Source organism: Myotis nattereri, assembly GCF_964212035.1.
Source record: "Myotis nattereri genome assembly, chromosome: 4".
Taxonomy (NCBI): domain Eukaryota; kingdom Metazoa; phylum Chordata; class Mammalia; order Chiroptera; family Vespertilionidae; genus Myotis; species Myotis nattereri.
Genome location: NC_138079.1, coordinates 111,881,408 through 111,902,254, shown reverse-complemented (window position 1 = coordinate 111,902,254; position 20,847 = coordinate 111,881,408). Strand labels below are relative to the sequence as shown.

General features: G+C 46.5%; 1 protein-coding gene across 1 annotated transcript in view; it reads left to right on the top strand.

The window, feature by feature from the left end:
* Positions 1-20,847, top strand: part of ACSM3 (acyl-CoA synthetase medium chain family member 3) — a 72,034-nt gene that overhangs the window by 18,731 nt on the left and 32,456 nt on the right. The window contains exons 2-3 of the mRNA XM_081089385.1: positions 14,772-15,024; positions 15,688-15,898. Coding sequence (XP_080945511.1) covers positions 14,806-15,024; positions 15,688-15,898 — 430 coding nt within the window. The 5' untranslated portion in view covers positions 14,772-14,805. The remainder of the gene's footprint in view (positions 1-14,771; positions 15,025-15,687; positions 15,899-20,847) is intronic.

Sequence of the window (20,847 nt, the reverse complement as noted above, 5' to 3'; positions counted from 1 at the left end):
CAAGGGTCCCAGGTTTGATTCCGGTCAAGGGCGTGTACCTTGGTTACGGGCACATCCCCAGTGGGGAGTGTGCAGGAGGCAGCTGATCGATGTTTCTCTCTCATCGATGTTTCTAACTCTCTATCCTTCTCCCTTTCTCTCTGTAAAAATCAATAAAATATATTTTTTTAAAAAACAAAGAGGCAGCAAACCAGATCGAAGATGATATTGACAAACAGTAGCTCTGACAAAGATTTAATTTCCAAAATATATAAAGAACTCATAAAACTCAACACCAAATAAACAACCTAATCACAAAGTGGGTAGAGGACCTGAAAATACACCTTCCCAAGAAGACATATCAACAGCCAATAGATAGATGAAAAGATGTTAAACCTCACTGGCAATTGGGGAAATGCAAATCAAAACTTAGTTAGTGTGGCCATTATCAACAAGAAAAGCAATAACAAGTATTGGAGAGGTTGTAGAAAAAGGGAACCCTCATTCACTGCTGGTGGGAGTGTAGACTGATACACCACTGTGGAAAGCAGTTTGGTGATTAGTCTCAAAAAATTAAGACTAGAGCCCTAACTGGTGTGGCTCAGTGGAAAGAGCATCAGCCTGCAGACTGAAGGGTCCTGAGTTCCCTTCTGGTCAGGGGCACATGCCCGTGGTGCAGGCTTGATCCCTAGTAGGGGGCATGCAGGAGGTAGCTGATCAATGATTCTTTCTCATCATTGATATTTCTATCTCTCTCTCCCTCTCCCCTTCCTCTCTGAAATCAACAAAAATATATTTTAAAAAAGATTAGAGCTGGAACCGGTTTGGCTCAGTGGATAGAGCGTCGGCCTGCATACTGAAAGGTCCCAGGTTCGATTCCGGTCAAGAGCATGTACCTGGGTTGCAGGCACATCCCCAGTAGGAGATGTGCAGGAGGCAGCTGATCGATGTTTCTCTCTCATTGATGTTTCTAACTCTCTATCTCTCTCCCTTCCTCTCTGTAAAAAATCAATAAAATATATTAAAAAAAAACAAAAAAAAACACAAGATTAGAGATACCATACAATCCAGCAATCCCTCTCCTGGGTATAAACATATCCAAAAAACTTGAAATCATGTATTCGCAAAGATCTATGCACCCCTATGTTCATTGCAGCATTATTCACGGTGGCCAAGAAACAATCAAAACAACTAAAATATCCTGTGGTAGAGGACTGGATAAAGAAGATGTCCATATACACAATGGAATACTACTCAGCCATAAGAAAGGGTGAAATGGTGCCATTTGCAACAACATGGATGGACCTTGAGAACATTATGCTAAGTGAAATAAGTTTGTAAAAAGCTAAGAACTGTATGATTTCACTCATCTACACTAATAAAAGAGAAACATGGTAATTGGCATATGACCGCTACCCTTCCCATCGGCTAATCAGGGCAATATGCAAATTAACTGTCAGCCAAGATGGCGGCCGGCAGCCAGGCAGCTTGAAACTAACATGAGGCTTGCTTGCTTCAGTGAAGGAGGAAACCAACGTTCCCCGCCGGCCGCTGCAGGCTCAGCAGTTTCAAACATTGTAACAAATATAGACTAAACAAAACCCCAGAAACCAGCTTTCAGCCGGCTGGGATCTCAGAGCTGGAGTTGATACAGAGTTTCGAGGACTGAAACAAACCAGATACCTGCTTTCAGGAGCGGAGGCCTAAGAGCTGGAGCCTCAGACCTAAAGCTGGCCCAGAATAATAAAAGAAAAAAAGGAGCAGTTGGGAGCTTCAGTCCCAGCCTGAAAACAGCCCTCAGCCCCTCACCCAGACTGGCCAGGCACCCCAGTGGGGACCCCCACCCTGAAGGGTGTGTAACCAGCTGCAAGCAGCCATCATCCCCTCATCCAGGCTGGCCAGGCACCCCAGTGGGGACCCCCACCCTGATCCAGGACACCCTTCAGGGCAAACCAGCCGGCCCCCACCCATGCACCAGGCCTCTATCCTATATAGTAAAAGGGTAATATGCCTCCCAGCACTGGGATCAGCGGAGCTGAGAGGCCTCCTGGCACCGGGATCAGTGTGACAGGGGGCAGCGCCCAAACCCCCTGATTGCCCTGCGGCTCTGTGTGTGACAGGGGGCGGGGCCACAACCTCCCTATCGGCCCTGCTCTGTTTGTGACAGGTGAAGGCGCCCCAACCCCCTGATCGGCCCTGCTCTGTCGGTGATAGAGGGCGGCGCCCCACCCCCCACCCCCCCACGGGCCCTGCTCTGTGTGCGATGGGGTAGAGCCATAACCTCCCCATCGGCCCTGCCCTGAGTGTGACAGTGGTGGCGCCCCAACCCCCTGATCAGCCCTGCTCTGTGTGTGACAGGCGGCGGTGTGCCAACTCTCCTATCGGCCCTACTCTGTGAGTGACAGGGGGGAGCTCCCCAACCCCCTGATGGGCCCTGCTCTGTGCGTGACGGGGGGGCAGCGCCCCAACCCCCTGATTGGCCCTGCTCTGTGCGTGACGGGGGGGGGCGGAGGTCCCCAACCCCCTGATCGGCCCTGCTCTGTGCGTGACAGGGGGCGGTGCCCCAACCCCCAATCGGCCCTACCCTGAGCATGACTGAGGGTGGCATCGCAACCTCCCAATCTGCCCTGCTCTGTGCATGACAGGGGGCGGCGCCCCAACTCCCCAATCGGCCCTGCTCTGAGCCTGAGCAGGGGCTGCACCTAGGGATTGGGCCTGCCCTCTGCCACCTGGGAGCAGGCCTAAGCCAGCAGGGCGTTATCTCCCAAGGGGTCCCAGACTGTGAGAGGGCACAGACTGGGCTGAGCCACCCCCCCCCCTCCCCCCCGAGTGCACAAATTTTTGTGCACTGGGCCTCTAGTCTATACTAATAAAAGGGTAATATGCTAATTAGACCAGACGTCGTTTCTGACAAACCCGGGCCCGGGCAAAGCTGCCTGTGGTCCCGGGCACCTGCAGCTGTGGCCAGCCCGGGAGAAGCCACCCGTGGTCCCGGGAGAAGCCACCGGCAGTCCCGGGCACCTGCGGCCAGCCCAGGAGAAGCCACCCACGGTCCTGGGCATCTGCAGCCAGCCCAGGCAGAGCCACCAGGGGCCCCAGAACTGCTGGGGGTCCCGGGTGTCTGAGGTCAGCTCGGGCCGAGCCGCCTGGGGTCCTGGGTGCCTGCGGCCTGCCAGAGGGAGGGAAGCCCAGGTCCTGGGTGTGGGGGCTGAGGGAGAGGTGGTTAGGGGCGATCAGGCCAGCAGGGGAGCAGTTAGGGATGACCAGGCTGGCAGGCAGAGGGGTTTGGGGCGATCAGGCAAGCAGGCAACTGAGCAGTTAGGAGCCAGCGGTCCCGGATTGGAGAGGGTGCAGGCCAGACTGAGAGATCCCCACCCCCACCCCATGTGTGGGATATAAAACTGAAACTCACGAACACAAACAGCAGTGTAGTGATTGTCAGAGGGAAGGGGGTTCTAATATATGGTGGTGACAGGAGAAGATTTGACTTTGGGTAGTAGCCACATGGTACAACATACAGATCTTATAACATAGAAACCCACACCTGAAACCTGTGTGTCCACATTGACCAATGTCACCCCAATTAATTTAATAAATATTTTTTAAAATATATTTTATTGATTTTTTACAGAGAGCAAGGGAGAGAGATAGAGTTAGAAACATTGATGAGCGAGAAACATCGATCAGCTGCCTCCTGCACATCTCCCACCAGGGATGCGCCTGCAGCCCAGGTACATGCCCTTGCCCGGAATCGAACCTGGGACCTTTCAGTCCACAGGCCGATGCTCCATCCACTGAGCCAAACCAGCTCCGGCTAATAAATATTTTTTAAAAGAAGAATTACATAAGCACCTGGGCATACTAAGTAAAGCGCTACAATACTGCATTTCAACTCAATCCTAACACTAACTGTGGGCTTAGCATTGGATCCCACAGCTTTAAGGACACAGTCCCCAGCAGGACTACAAGTTTGGGGGTCCCCAGGCCACCCATATCTCTGACCAACTGGTCCCACACCCCTTCATGTTAGTTAATTCATTAGAACAACTCTCAGAATTCAGGAAAGTGGTACACTTATGATTGCAGTTTTATTATAAAAGATATAGATCAGTTCCAGTCAAATGAAGAGAAACATAGGCTAAGATCTGTGAGAATCCCAAATGCAAATCTCCGTACCCTGTCCCAAGGGGAGTCACTCTCCTGGCACATGGATGTGTTCACCATCCAGGAACTTCTCTGAGTTTTTATTGGGGTTTTCATTATGTAGGCATGATTGTTTGACTAGTCAGTCGTGTGACTAACCTCCGTCTCCCCAGAGGTTGAGCTAACGTTAAAGCCCCAGCCTTCTAATCACATGATTTATAGTGAGCAGACCCCTCCCCTGGGTGATCCTGCCAGCATAAGCTCAGGTGTGACTTAAGGGGTCATGAATAGCAAAGGCCCTCCTATTACTCAGGAAGTTCCAAGGAACTGGGAACAAAGGGCACAGTTTTTACTATTCAGCAGGCATATACCAGAAGAAATGAACTTGGTTCACCTTGAGCTTCTCCAAAGTAATATTTAATGCCAGATAACAGTGGAACAAGGTCTAGAATTTTCTGAGGGAAAAATTAACACAAGAAATTTACATCTAGCCAAGTTGTTCTCCATGGAAAGTCAATCATCAACTAAGCAAGGGAATACAGTCATTATAAGCCCTTCTTTCCTCCCACTAACCCCTCTAGCAACTCCATGGAAGCTTTCCTTCCTGTGAATAAATTATTTTCCCAGCAGCCCATGTGTCCCCCCACCCCTACCCGCATCACCACATGCACACTCCAAAAGCTTATGTTGTGTAAATCACTAACTATAAAAGGGAAGACTATGGGAGACTGTAAACTCTAAGGGTAATCTTATCCCAGCACTCCCGCTCCTCCTTCCAGAATGTCTCCACCAATCCAAAAAAGGCACTCTGGCACATCTTGCTTTTCCAGCTGTCAGACCACCCCCTCTTCTTTTGGCTACTACCAGGACTAAAGCAGATTCCAGAGTTCAAGTTTAGGGCTGCTCTGCTAGGAACCAGGTCTGCCATCACCCATCTGTGTCTGAATCTGTCACTTCAGTGAATACCTGATCTGTCTCATATTGGAAGGTTTGCTGGGCAGGTACATGCACTTTTAAGCAAATATAAGAAAAGGCAAACAAACCAACAAATCAAAAATGCTCTCACTGAAGTCTTGGGCAGCCAAGGAGTTTCTCCAAGAATGTCTAGCCCAGGGGTGTGCAAACTTTTTGACTCGAGGGCCACAATGGGTTCTTAAACTGGACCGAAGGGCCGGAACAAAAGCATGGATGGAGTGTTTGTGTGAACTAATATAAATTCAAAGTAAACATCATTACATAAAAGGGTACGGTCTTTTTTTTTTTTTTTTTAGTTTTATTCATTTCAAAGGGGCCGGATCCGGTCCACGGGCCGTAGTTTGCCCACGGCTGGTCTAGCCAGTGGTTCTCAACCTTCTGGCCCTTTAAATACAGTTCATCATGTTGTGACCCAACCATAAAATTATTTTCATTGCTACTGTTATGAATCATAATGTAAATGTCTGATATGCAGGATGGTCTTAGGCGACCCCTGTGAAAGAGTCATTTAGCCGCCAAAGGGGTCGCGACCCACAGGTTGAGAACCACTGGCTTAGCTGTTGTGTAGTATTATTTTGTGAGTGACTAGGAGTATGTACATACAAAATACTACAAACACAGCAGATAAATTGTTCATTTTAAGTCCTTTGGTGCCATTTAACATTTTAAAATCTGTGTGCATGTGTTAACTTGATTAAATGTTTAGGGGAAAATTTAATTGATTCAGTAGCAACTGAGCTTTCCACTGTGCTACTTAGCTCCCTCCTCTGCTCAAGGCAGATAGGCATCCACTTCTGCATCATCGAGAAAGTATGCAAACTACTGCTAGGAAACGCTGGGAAACATATATGTGCAAACCACTAGGTGATCAAGGGAGCTCCCAAAATCCTGGCTAGAATTGTATGGCAGGTCTCATTAGGGTGAGGGGAGTAGGAGGGGCTTCTCCTTGCTTTGAGGCTGCCTGTGGGGAGGCACTTAGGCACTTCTGTTTATGTGGATGCAGAGCTTGCATTTTAGATGAGACCTAAGTTCTTCCATCAGCCCATCTGACCAGCCATGGGACTGTCTGTGTACTTACATGGAAGCCCACCACAAATTCATTGTAAAAAATTGTTAGTGGACAGAATAGTGTGTATCATAGGCTACCAGTTGTGAAAAAGTGGTTGAGAAATAAGAATCTGTAGTCATGAGTTTGCACGTAAGGAAACTCTGAAAAGTGACATAGAAACCCTAACAGTGCGAGTGGGAGGGAGGGCGAACCTGGCAGCTGCAGTGGGGCTGGAGACAGTGTCCTCCTCACTGTGTGCCTTCTGCTTCTTGAACCACTTGGCAGCATTATCCAAACCAGGGGTCCTCAAACTACGGCCCGCAGGCCACATGCAAACACAAATATTGTATTTGTTCCCGTTTTGTTTTTTCACTTCAAAATAAGATATGTGTAGTGTGCATAGGAATTTGTTCATAGTTTTTTTTTAAACTATAGTCCGGCCCTCCAGCGGTCTGAGGGACAGTGAACTGGCCCCCTGTTTAAAAAGTTTGAGGACCCCTGATCCAAACACTTAAAAATGAAGAGAGAAAAGTGAGATATAAAAACCTAGTGTTGATGACTTAACTTCTTCCTTTAATTCAGTGGTTCTCAACCTTGGCTGTACATTAGAATCACCTGGGAATCTTTTTAAAATCCTGATTTCTGGGCCTCATCCTCTCGAAATTCTGTTTCTTTGTTACTAATGTTGTGGCCCCACCCCATAACAAAGAAATAGAATTTTCGGAGGATGAGGCCCAGAAATCAGGATTTAAAAAAGATTCCCAGGTGATTCTAATGTGCAGCCAAGGTTGAGAACCACTGCTTTAATTGAAGGAAGCCTGATGTTAGTACTGTAGGAGGGCAAGCTGCCACTTGCCAGCACACAGTAAGGGAGCCACCCCCCACCCCCACCCCACCCCGCTGAGTAGTGCTTCAGGGGTCATCTCCATCAGAACAGCAGCTTCTTCTAGAGCAGTGGTTCTCAACCTTCCTAATGCTGCGATCCTTTAATACAGTTCCTCATGTTGTGGTGACCCCCAACCATAAAATCATTTTCGTTGCTACTTCATAACTGTAATTTTGCTACTGTTATGAATCGTAATGTAAATATCTGATATGCAGGATGTATTTTCATTGTTACAAATTGAACATAATTAAAGCATAGTGATTAATCACTAAAACAATATGTAATTATATATGTATTTTCCAATGGTCTTAGGTGACCCCTGTGAAAGGATCGTTCGACCCCCAAAGGTCAACCTGTGGGTCATGACCCCTTTGGGGATTGAACGACCCTTTCACAGGGGTCACCTAAGACCATCAGAAAACACATAAATAATTACATATTGTTTTAGTGATTAATCACTATGCTTTAATTATGTTCAATTTGTAACAATGAAAATACATCCTGCATATCAGATATTTATTTTTTTTATCTTTAATTTCTTTATTGGTTAAGGTATTAAAATGTGTCCTCATCACTCATGTTCTCATCCCCCTGTTGTCCATGTCCATTGGTTTGGCTTATACGCATGCATACAAGTCCTTTGGTTGATCCCTTCCCCTTACCCCCACCCTCTCCTACTTTCCCTCTGGGGATTGATAGTCTGATCGCTGTTTCTCTGTCTTTGGATCTGTCCCTGTTCATCAGTCTATGTTGTTCTCTGTATTCCACAAATGAGTAAGATCATGTGGTATTTATCTTTCTCTGACTGGCTAATTTCACTTAACATAATGCTCTCCAGTTCCACCCATGCTGTTGCAAATGGCAAGAGTTCCTTCTTTTTTACCGCAGCATAGTATTCCATTGTGTAGATGTACCACAGTTTTTTAATCCACTCATCTGCTGATGGGCACTTTAGGCTGTTTCCAAATCTTAGCTATGGTGAATTACGCTGCTATGAACAAAGAGGTGCATATATCCTTTCTGATTGGTGTTTCTGGTTTCTTGGGATATATTCCTAGAAGTGGGGTCACGGGGTCAAATGGGAGTTCCATTTTTAGTTTTTTGAGGAAACTCCATACTGTTCTCCACAGTGGCTGCACGAGTCTGCATTCCCACCAGCAGTGCAGAAGGGTTCCTTTTTCTCCACATCCTCTCCAACACTTGTTGTTTGTTGATTTGTTGATGATAGCCATTCTGGCAGGTGTGAGATGATACCGCATTGTTGTTTTGATTTGCATCACTATAATTAGTGACTTTGAGCATGTTTTCATATGTCTTTTGGCCTTCTGTATGTCCTCTTTCGAAAAGTGTCTATCTAGGTCCATTGCCCATTTTTGGATTGGATTGTTTATCTTCCTATTGTTAAGTTGCATGAGTTCCCTGTAGATGTTGGAGATAAACCCTTATCGGTGATATCATTGGCAAATATGTTCTCCCATGCAATGGGCCTTCTTGTTGTTTTGTTGATGGTTTCCTTTGCTGTGCAAAAGCTTTTTATTTTGATGTAGTCCCATTTGTTTATTTTCTCTTTAGTTTACATTGCCCTAGGAGCAGTATCAGAGAGGAAATTTCTTCAGCATATGTTTGTGATTTCGCTGCCTGTGGATTCCTCTCGTATTTTTATGGTTTCCCATCATAGGTTTAAGTCTTTTATCCATTTTGAGTTTATTTTTGTGTATGGTGTGAGTTGGTGGTCTAGTTTCATCTTTTTGCATGTATCTGTCCAATTTTCCCAACAACATTTATTGAAGAGACTGTCTTAACTCCACTGTATGCTCTTGCCTCCTTTGTCAAATATTAATTGGGCATAGTGGTTTGGGTCGGTTTCTGGGTTCTCTATTCTATTCCATTGATCTATATGTCTGTTCTTGTGCCAGTACCATGCTGTTTTAAGAACAGTGGCTTTGCAATACAGCTTGATATCTGGTATTGAGATCCCACCTACTTTGTTCTTCTTTCTCAGGATTGCTGCAGCTATTCAAGGTCTTTTTTTATTCCAGATGAATTTTTGGAGGGTTTGTTCTAGATCTATGAAATATGCCATTGGTAATTTAATGGGGATTGCATTGAATCTATAGATTGCTTTGGGTAATATGGACATTTTGATGATCTTGATTCTGCCAATCCATGAACACGGTATGTTCTTCCATCTGTTTATGTCTTCCTCTATCTCTTTTTTCAGTGTCCTATAGTTTTCCGCACATAAGTCTTTTACCTCCTTAGTTAAATTTATTCCTAGGTATCTTAATTTTTTGGTGCGATGGTAAATGGGATTGTCTTTTTAGTCTCTCTTTCTGTAAGTTCATTATTGGTGTAAAGAAATGCCATAGATTTCTTGGCATTAATTTTGTATCCTGCTACATTGCCGAATTCATTTATTAAGTCTAATAACTTTTTGATGGAGTCTTTAGGGTTCTCTATGTACAGTATCATGTCATCTGCAAATAAGGACAGTTTTACTTCTTCTTTTCCAATTTGGATGCCTTTTATTTCTTCTTCTTGTCGAATTGCAACGGCTAGTACTTCCAGTACTATGTTGAACAGGAGTGGTGAGAGGGGGTATCCCTGTCTTGTTCCTGTTCTCAGGGGAAATGGTTTTAGTTTTGCCCCTTGAGTATGATGTTGGCTGTGGGTTTGTCATCTATGGCTTTTATTATGTTGAGGTATGATCCCTCTATTCCTACCTTGCTGAGAGTTTTGATCAAGAAAGGGTGTTGGATTTTGTCAAATGCTTTCTCTGCATCAATTGATATGACTGTGGTTTTTATCTCTCAATTTGTTTATGTGATGTATTACGTTTATTGATTTGCAGATATTGTACCATCCTTGCATCCCTGGGATAAATCCTACTTGGTCATGGTGTATGATCTTTCTGATGTACTGCTGGATCTGATTTGCTAGGATTTTGTTGAGGATTTTGGCATCTATGTTCATGAGGGATATTGGCCTGTAATTCTCTTTCAGTGTGTTGTCTTAATCTGGTTTTGTTATTAGGGTGATGCTGGCTTCATAGAATGAGCTTGGAAGTGTTCCTTCCTCTTGAATTTTTTGGAATAGTCTGAGGAGGATAGGTTTTAGTTCTTCCTTGAATGTTTGGTGAAACTCCCCTTGAAGCCGTCTGGCCCCAGGCTTTTGTTTGCTGGAAGCTTTTTGATGACTGCTTCAATTTCTTCCATAGTTATTGGCCTATTGAGATTTTTAGATTCTTCCTGATTGAGTTTTGGAAGGTTGTATTTTTCTAGGAATATGTCCATTTCCTCCAGGTTGTCTAGTTTGTTGGAGTAGAGTTGTTCATAGTATTTTTTAACAATCATTTGTATTTCTGTGGGTTCTGTTGTTATTTCTCCTCTTTCATTTCTGATTTTGTTTATTTGGGTCCTTTCTCTTTGTTTCTTGGTGAGCCTGGCCAGAGGTTCATCAATCTTGTTTATCCTTTCAAAGAACCAGCTCTTGGTTTTGTTGACCTTTTGTATTGTTTTTTGGTCTCTATGTCATTTATCTCCGCTCTGATGTTTATTATTTCTTTCCTTCTGCTTACACTGGGCTTTTCTTGTTGGTCTCTTCCTAACTCTTTGAGTTGTAGGGTTAGGTAATTTATTATCATTGTTTCTTGTTTTTTGCAGTAGGCTTGTAGAGCTATGTACTTCCCTCTCAAGACTGCTTTCGCTATATCCCATAGGTTTTGGATTGTTGTGTTTTCATTGCGTTTGTTGCCATGATGTTTTTTATTTCTTCTTTTACCTCTCTGGTAACCCAGTCATTGTTTAATATCATGCTATTTAGTCTCCATGTGTTTGATTTTTTTGAATTGTTTTTATTATAGTTGATTTCCAGTTTTATACCATTGTGATCTGAGAAGATGCTTGATATGATTTCTGTCTTCTTGAATTTGAAGAGACTTTGCCTGTGACCCAATATATGGTCAATCTTTGAAAATGACTCATGTGCACTTGAGAAGAATGTATATTCTGTGGCTGAAATGTTGGGATGAAATGTTCTGAAGATGTCAATTAATTCCATCTGATCTAGTGAGTCATTTAGGATTGATTTTTCTTTGCTGATTTTTTATTTAGAGGATTTGTCCAATGGCGATAGTGGGGTGTTAAAGTCCCCTGCTATGATTGTATTGCTGTCAGTCTCTCCCTTGATCTCCTCCAGAAGTTTTCTTATGTATTTGGGTGCTCCTATATTGGGTGCGTATATGTTTACCAGAGTTATTTCTTCTTGGTGGAATGCTCCCTTTAGTATTATGAAGTGGCCTTCCTTATCTCTTTTTATGTCCTTCACTTTGAGATCTAATTTGTCAGATATAGTATTGCTACCCTGGTTTTTTTTTTCATTTCCATTCACCTGAAGAACCTTTTTCCATCACTTCACCATCAGTCTATGTGTGTCTTTTTTTTTGAGGTGGGTCTCCTGTAGACAGCAGATATATGGGTCATGTTTTCTTATCCACTCAGTTACCCTATGTCTTTTGATTGGGGCATTGAATCCATTTACATTTAAAGTTATTATTGATAGATACTTGTTTGTCGCCATTTTTATTCTTTACCCCTGTGTTCCTTCTTTGTTTCCTATTTTTTCCGCATATCAGATATTTACATGACGATTCATAACAGTAGCAAAATTACAGTTATGAAGTAGCAACGAAAATAAATTTATGGTTGGGGGTCACTACAACATGAGGAACTGTATTAAAGGGTCGCGGCATTAGGAAAGTTGAGAACCACTGCCCAAAGGGTCACGACCCACAGGTTGAGAACCCCTGTTCTAGAGCGTGAGGAGATTCCTGGGGGACACTCCCCCTCCCACAGCCCTTCGGCAAGAGAACAGGGTTGGGCACTCCACTAAACCTGAGCCCTTAGAAAAATCTGATCTTGGGAACCCTCCCTCAATGCCCCTGGGGCGTGATGTTTGATAAGTCGGGTTCTGAGCCAGGATCAGTGGAGAGCAGCACCGCCCACACGGTGCTCTGTGGGATGGGATGCATGGGCCGCCTCGCTGCACACCTTGCCTCACTCCGTAGTGGCTAGCCGCGTGTTAAGCAGGTGAAATGAGCTAGTGTGACTAACAAACTGATTTTTAAATAGTATTTAAATTAATTTAAATCTAAGTAACACACATGAGTGGTTCACATAGTCAGATATATCTGGTTTAAAGTGGTGGAGGCACGTCTCAACTCTATTTAGTCCTAAATTATTGAAATAAATGCATCAAAAAGTACTTCCTTCTGAATTAAAGTAATTTGTTCACTCAAAAGATATTAAGCCCCTCCTATGGACCAAATGCTATTATCATTCCCAGGGAGGGTAGCAGAACAGGAAAGGCAGGGCCCCACCCTCACAGAGCTGCTTTGTCGTGCAAAGGTCAGCAGGTGCGGGCAGCCCAGCTGTCTAGCTCTGCTCAGGCTGGGATCCAAAAATGGTTTTCACATTTTAAAAATTTTGAAAAAAAAAAAGAAAATATTAATGACACATGGAATTCAAGTTTCAGTATCCATAAATCAGTTTTTGGGTAAACAGCCAGGCCCATTTGTTTATCTAGTGTCAATGGCTATCCCCACCAGAGTTAAGCAGTTGCAATGGATACTGTGGCCCAGCCCGGCCAGTGTGGTTGAGCCAGGAGGTCAGGGTTTGATTTCCGGTCAGGGCACATGCCCAGGTTCCAGGCTCAATCCCCAGTGGGGTGTTCAGGAGGCAGCGGATTGATGATTCACTCTCATCGATGTTACTATCTCTCCCTCTCTCATCCTCTCCCTCTCTGAAATCAATAAAAATATATTTTTTAAAATGATGCCCAGCTCCCCTCCCCAAAGATTCAGATTTCATTGGTCTAAGACGCCAACATTTTTTTTTAAAAGCTTTTCTAGTGATTGCTTATGAATACATAAGCATGGTTAAAAACCACGGCTCAATTAAAATCTCATTGGATGGCAATGGCGATCTGACGACTTCTAGTTCTCTCTCTGCTGTGAGTGTTGAAGCCAGTTCTTCTACTCTCTCGGGCTGTTCTGTTTGAAGGTGGAAAAGGAGGAGACTCAAATCAGACGCTCTCAGAGGGCGCCAGCTCACTGACTCATCAGGTCCTCACACACGGTGAGAGGTCAGGAGAACCCCAGGTCTCCCAATGCACTGGGTGCAGCCACACCACGCCCGAGCGCCAGGTCCACTTAGGGCAAAATCTATGGCTGGCACCCACTATTAATTATTGTTTCCCAATTTGTCAATACAAAAGTGCTTCCATAGCCATACTGCCTTACACATTACACAGAATTTCAGTTGAAAGTGATTTAATGGCCCTAGCTGGTTTGGCTCCGTGGATAGAACGGTGGCCTGTGGACCAAAGGGTTCTGGGTTCGATTCTTGTCAAGGGCATGTACCTCGGTTGCAGGCTTCTCCCCGGCTTGGGCCCTGGCTGGGGCCTGTGCAGGAGGCAACCAGTCAATGTGTTTCTCTCAAGTTGATATTTCTCTCTGTCTTTCCCTCTCTCCCCCACTCTCTCTAAGAAGTCAATGGAAAAATATCCTGGGGTGAGGATTAAAACAAAACAAAACACACAAAAAAATGATTTAATGATGGTGAGAGTAGTTTTCATTGTAAGGAATTTGGAAGATTGTGGAAAATATAAGAAGTAAACCCTAATGTGCCTAGACCTGGTCTTTTTAGCAGCCTCATTTATGAGATCTCAGCCGAGTAAGTGACATCATGATCAAATTATTCCCACAGAAGCAGGGAGGCTGGGTGTCCTGGAGGGCCCTCCCCCACAAAGTCCATGGTTGAAGCCCTGTTATTACCATGTCTGGTACTTAGAGCTCCAAGCCAGGACTGAAGGCAACGTGGACTAATGGGAGCGTGGGAACCACAGCCTCTAAACTCGAGGATTCTGACGGTACTTTTGTGCCTCATTGTACTGGTCCACTTGGTTTCTTCTGCGGATTCCCCGCTGTGAGTTCTCTGTGACATTTCTGCACTACTTTGAAATATGCAGGTGGAAGAGTTAGTGAGAAGGCTTAGCCCTTTGCTTTCACTGAGAGTAACTGAGTGACCCAGATCTTTCCTTCTTTAGAAATACACACATAGTAGTCAGGAGAAGGGGCTGGAACCAGATGGTTCCTGGTTCAAATCCAACCAGTGCCTCTTTACAAACCAAATGTTTGTGTCCTCCCAATGTGAGAGTATTTGGAGGTGGGCTCTTTGGCTGTGATTAGGGTCAGATGAGGTCAGAGGGTGAGACCCCTTGATGGGATTAGTGTCTTTATAAGAAGAGGAAGAGACCAGAGCTCTTTCTCTCTCTACCATGTGAGGACACAGAGAAGGCAGCCATCAGCAAGCCAGAAATGGAACCAAATGGGTTGGCACATGATCTCTGATGTTCCAGCCTCCAGAACGGTGAGAAATAAATGTCTGGTATTTTATTATGGCCTCCAGAGCTGACTAAACAGCCTCTAACTAGTCATTCTCTCCATCTGTAAATAGAGATGATAATAGTATCTACCTCACAGGTTTACTTTGAATTAATGATAAATTGTGTGTAAATAAAACACTGGGTATGATGTTTGGAACTTAGTGAGTGTTCAGAAAATGGGATGAGGATGATGAATAATAAATAATGAAACTTTGCTGCTTTGGGGTATGGCTACCTTCAGGACAGAAACAAACACATGTCCTTTTGCTTGTCTTTTATGTGGATTGGTCCCCACAGGAAAGCTCGGGTGCTAAAAGGTGCAACCAAACTGATGCTGTCTCTTGTCACAATGGAGATATTGCTTCGTTCCAAGTGTTGTCAGCGCCCAAGAGTTCCTGGTCCTGTTAGAGTGTTGCATAAAGATTATAGAACAGTGACTCCTCAGAATTTTTCCAACTATGAGTCCATGAAAAAGGACTTCAAACTGGAGATTCCAGAGTATTTCAACTTTGCTAAAGACGTCTTGGACCAGTGGACCAACATGGAAAAGGTACATCGCAGGGCCAGTCTACACTGCCCATCTGGGAGTGATTGTGCCCCGAGGGAACATGTGGCAATGTCTGGAGACCATTTGATTGCCATGACTTGGGGGAGGGTGTGGCTAGTGGGTAGGGGTATTGCTGAATATCCAGAATGCACTGACCAGTCCCCCAGCCATGTCATTCTCCCAGCACAGGTCACTTCTAATTTAGCCTGAGAATTAGAATTCCTTTATATTTCTCCCAATGCTGTATCTATGTCCTTGGAGTCACTTTTCACTCTACTCCTTTTTGTATTTTTAAAAAACTAACCTATAATCATACATTTTTGTGACCCAGGCTTTCTCAACCACAGAACCATTATCATATTCAGCCAGATAATCTTTATGGTGGGGGACCTTGGGCCTAAGCCATCAGTCGGATATCCCCCAAGGGCTCCCAGACTGCAAGAGGGCACAGGCTGGGCTGAGGGACCTGCCCCCCCCCCAAATGCACAAATTTCGTGCACCAGGCCTCTAGTCTAGAAATAAGAATCCAGAGTTCTTCCCAAATACTCCATGTGTGTCCTAATGAGCAGCCTGTGACTTCTTCAGGAAAACATTCTATTCGTCTGTTAAAATGAGATTTAGCTGGGTAAGCAACTTTAAGTCTATGGCTGAATTATCTTTCCTCAGGCTGGAAAGAGACCCTCCAATTCAGCCTTCTGGTGGATAAATGGAAAAGGAGAAGAAGTGAGATGGAGTTTTGAGGAACTGGGATCTTTGTCAAAGAAATTTGCCAATATACTTACAGAAGCCTGTGCCCTGCAAAGGGGAGATCGAGTCATTGTCATTCTGCCCAGGATCCCAGAGTGGTGGCTTGCAAATGTAGCCTGCTTGCGAACAGGTTAGTAATGTTTGAAAACTGGTCACATTTAAACCGGGAGATTTTCCAAAACATCTAAGTAATCACGAGACACTTATTTGGGCAAATGGTTTGAGGAACTGTACACAATTATTCTCAGGAACCCTAGAGATATGTTGGAATAAGCCATATCTTTTGACCTAAACTAGGAGTTGGGTTTTTCAAAATGTAATCCTATCTAATAAAAGACAAAAAGGGTAATTGACCGTACCTTTGCTATGCTTCCCATTGGCTAATCAGGGAGATATGTAAATTAACTGCCAACTTAGATGGCGGCCAGCAGCCATGCAGCTGAAGCGAGCAGGAGGCTTGCTTGCTCCAGTGATGGAAGAAGCCAAGGTTCCCCGCCTGCCACGGCCCGGCTCTGAGCTCCAAAAGCAACAAAGTTTCAATTATAGAAGCTAAACAAACCCCAGATACCTGCTTTCAGCAGGCCATGGCCTCAGAGCTGGGAGTGAGCAGGAGCCCGGCTCTCAGCTCCAGGGACAGCAACAAAGTTTCAATTATAGAAGGTAAATAAATCCCAGAATAAAAAAAAAAAAGAAAGAAGAAAAGGAGAGGCTGGGAGCTTCAGTGGCCAGCCAGCCTGAAAACGGCCCTCAGCCCCTCACCCAGACTGGCCAGGCACCCCAGTGGGGACCCTCATCCTGAAGGTGGTGTGACCAGCTGCAAGCAGCCATCAGCCCCTCACCCAGGCTGGCCAGGCAACCAAGCGGGACCCCCACCCTGATCCGGGACACCCTTCAGGGAAAACCAGCCGGCCCCCTCCCGTGCACCAGGCCTCTATCCTATATATAATAAAAGGGTAATATGCAAACTGACCCCAACAGCAGAAAGACTGGGAATGACTGGTCACTATGACACACACTGACCACCAGGGGGCAGATGCTCAGTGCAGGAGCTGCCCTCTGGTGGTCAGTGCACTCCCACATCGGGGAGCTCTGCTCAGCCTCAAGCCAGGCTGATGGCTGCCAGTACAGCGGTGGTAGTGGAAGCCTCTCCTGCCTCCTCAGCAGCGCTAACGATGTCCGACTGCAGCTTAGGCCTGCTCCCGCTGGCAAGTGGACATCCCCCAAGGGCTCCCGGGCTGCCAGAGGGATGTCTGATTGCCATCTTAGGCCCAATCCCCCAGGGAGTGGGCCTAAGCCAGCAGGTGGTCATTCCCCAAGGGGTCCAAGACTACGAGAGGGCACAGGCCGGGCTGAGGGACACCCCTCCGTCCCCCGCCGAGTGCACAGATTTTTGTGTACTGGGCCTCTAGTCCTATCTAATAGAAGAGAAACATGGTAATTAGTGTATGACTGCTACCCTTCCCATTGGCTAATCAGGGCAATATGCAAATTAACTGCCAGCCAAGATGGCTGCCGGCAGCCAGGCAGCTTAAAGCGAACATGAGGCTTGCTTGCTTCAGTGACGGAGTACTCCAACGTTCCTCGCCTGCCACTGCAGGCCTCTGAGCTGCAACTCTAAGCAACTATGTTACAAATATAGAAGATAAACAAAACCCAAGAAACCTGCTTTAGTCCGTTGGGCTTCAGCCAGCAGGATCACAACATTGTTTCAAATACAGAAGGTAAACAAAGGCCAGAAATCTGCTTTCAGCAGCAGAGGTCTAAGAGCTGGAGCCAAGCCTCAAAGCTAAAGCTGGCCCAGAATAATAAAAAAAAGAAAAAGAGCGGTTGGGAGCTTCAGTCACCCGCCAGCCTGAAAACAGCCCTCAGTCCCTCACCCAGACTGGCCAGGCACCCCAGTGGAGACCCCCACCCTGAAGGGCGTGTGACCAGCTACAAACAGCCATCATCCCCTCACCCAGGCTGGCCAGGCACCCCAGTGGGGACCCCTACCCTGATCCAGGGCACCCTTCAGGGCAAACCAGCTGGCCCCCACCCATGTACCAGGCCTCTATCCTATATAGTAAAAGGGTAATATGCCTCCCAGCACCGGGAGCAGTGGAGCCAAGAGGCCTCCCGGCACCGGGATCAGAGTGACAGGGGGCAGTGCCCAAACCCCCTGATCGCCCTGCGGCTCTGTGTGTGACAGGGGGCGGGGCCACAACCTCCCTATCCGCCCTGCTCTGTTCGTGACGGGAAGGTGCCCCAACGCCCTGATCAGTCCTGCTCTGTGCCTGATAGGAGGAGTTCTCCAACCCCATGATCGCCCTGTGGCTCTGTGGGTGATAGAGGGCGGCGCCCCAACCCCCACCCCACGGGCCCTGCTCTGTGTGTGATGGGGTAGAGCCATAACCTCTCCATCAGCCCTGCCCTGAGTGTGACAGTGGCAGTGTCCCAACCCCCTGATCGGCCCTGCTCTGTGGGTGATAGAGGGCGGCGCCCCAACCCCCTGATCTGCCCTGCTCTGTGTGTGACAGGGCGCAGTGCCCCAACTCCCTTATCGGCCCTACTCTGTGAGTGACGGGGGGAGCTCCTCAACCCCCTGATGGGCCCTGCTCTGTGCATGACAGGGGGGAGCTCCCCAACCCCCTGATTGGCCCTGCTCTGTGTGTGACAGGGTACGGAGCCCCAACCCCCCTGATGGGCCCTGCTCTGTGTGTGACATGGGGCAGTGCCCCAACCCCCTGATTGGCCCTGCTCTGTGCGTGACAGGGGGCAGCGCCCCAACCCCCTGATTGGCCCTGTTCTGTGCGTGACGGGGTGGTGCCGCAGCCTCCCCATCGATCCTGCCTTGAGTGTGACAGGGGCGGTGCCCCAACCCCCCAATTGGCCCTACTCTGAGCTTGACTGAGGGTGGCATCGCAACCTCCCAATCCGCCCTGCTCTGTGCATGACAGGGGGTGGTGCCCCAACTCCCCAATCGGCCCTGCTCTGAGCCCATCCAGGGGCTGCACCTAGGGATTGGGCCTGCCCTCTGCCCCCGGGAGCAGGCCTAAGCCAGCAGGTCATTATCTCCTGAGGGGTCCCAGACTGCGAGAGGGCACAGGCCGGGCTGAGGGACCCCCCCCTCCCCCCTCCCTGAGTGCACAAATTTTTGTGCACTGGGCCTCTAGTCTATATATATAAAAGGCTAAGTGTCTGTCCGTCCGACCAGTAGCTATGACGTGAATTGACCACCAGGGGTTAGACACTCAATGCAGGAGCTGCCATGACACGCACTGGCCATTTAAAAATAAACGGCACTATGGACCTGGCCCAAAAACCAACACTTGGCTTTCCCCAAGTGGGACACAGGCCCCACCACCACCCTGGAGTGACACCCCACCAAATCTCAGCCAACACTGCCAAGACCCCATGGCACAAAATGCAGCCCACAGCCCAGCCCATAAAACGGTCGCTATAGGTGCCAGATACTGACATCAAGTAGCAAAGCCTGGCTTCCTCTCCCTAGCAACTAGCCTCCTTGGAGTTTCTTCAGCCCAGGAACCCGATGTGCTTTATAGCCAGGTACAAAAACACTTTATAGTTTAAACAAAAAGCATTTTCCCATGCCTCATCTCATTTGATCCTCACAGAAGTCCTGGAGTAGGTAGATAGGAGACTCGGTAGAATCTTACTTTCTTTTCATTAGCCAGACACAAATAGCGATATTAAAATATTTCTTGTAATTAATTTCCTTTCAATGTGCATGAATCTGTGCACAATAGCGATATTAAAATATTTCTTGTAATTAATTTCCTTTCAATGTGCATGAATCTGTGCACTGGGACACTAGTAGTTTCATGAAGCAAGTGCCCCTCAACAATTAAATATGCTCATACCTACTACTTTCTCCTCCTAAGGACCAGCATGGTCATCTGAAACCCAATGCAACCACAGACCTAGAGCCCCCCCCCCCCAGCTCCTGGGCACGCCTTTGCTCCCCCCGATTATTGCCATCACTCTGTGACTCTGCCTTCCTAGCCAGTTCCTGCACCTTGGAAAGCTGATCTCTGAATGCCCTCGAGAGCCCCTCTTTTCTCATTTCATTGCCTCACCTCACTGCACATGTTTGCCATCTGCTGAATGGATTTCCCCAAAGTTTCCCTAATTCTGTATTGTCCTCCCCAATCCAATTCATCCTCCATCAACAGTGTTCTTTCTAGAACACTCATTTTTATCCTAGCAATAGGCTGCTTGACCTTATTTAATAACTCCCCATGGTCTCCCAGTTAAATCTGACCTGCAGGTGTCATGGAAGGCTCTAGCTAGCTTCTCTTTATTCTCATTTCCTCCCCCGCATACTCCATGCCAAATGGTTTCCTCTGAGGTTCTCGACCTTTCCTGCCTTGTGGCGCTTAGGCACACTGCTTCCTCGCTTGGAAAGCCTTCCCCACACTCACCACCTAGACAACTGTTGTTAGACTTTCAAGGCCTGGCTTCAGTGTCAGCTCCTCAAGCCGCCTGGCCTGCTTGCTCCACTCTAGGTGCTTTCGTTTTTAGGCTCACCCCAAAACATGCATGTCTGTTAGCCTGTGCTCTATTGTCTGGTGTATTTGCTCCCACATCTGTCATTCTCATAGGACTATGTCAGCTCTCAAAAGGCAATGACTGCCCTAGCCAGTTTTGCTCAGTGGATAGAGCATTGGCCTGTGGACTCAAGGGTCCTGGGTTCAATTCTGGTCAAGGGACATGCCCCGTTTGTGAGCTCAATCCCTAGTCAGGGCGTGCAGGAGGCAGCCAATCAATGATTCTCTCTCATCATTGATGTTTCTAACTCTCCCTCTCCCTTCCTCTCTGAAATCAAAAAAATATGTATTTTTTAAAAAGGCAATGACTATGATACATTCATCTCTGATCTCCAGTGATTGGCATATAGTAAATGTTCAGCAAAATGTTTGTTGAACTAATATTCCTATTGTCATAATAAATCATTATAGTAAATAACCATTATTAATTTATTATAATCATTACTTGAATTGCAGAGAGTTATATACTGTTATCTCATGTGTACATTTAAATTATATGTTGGAGTTGCATAGTCCACTTTTATTTTATTTA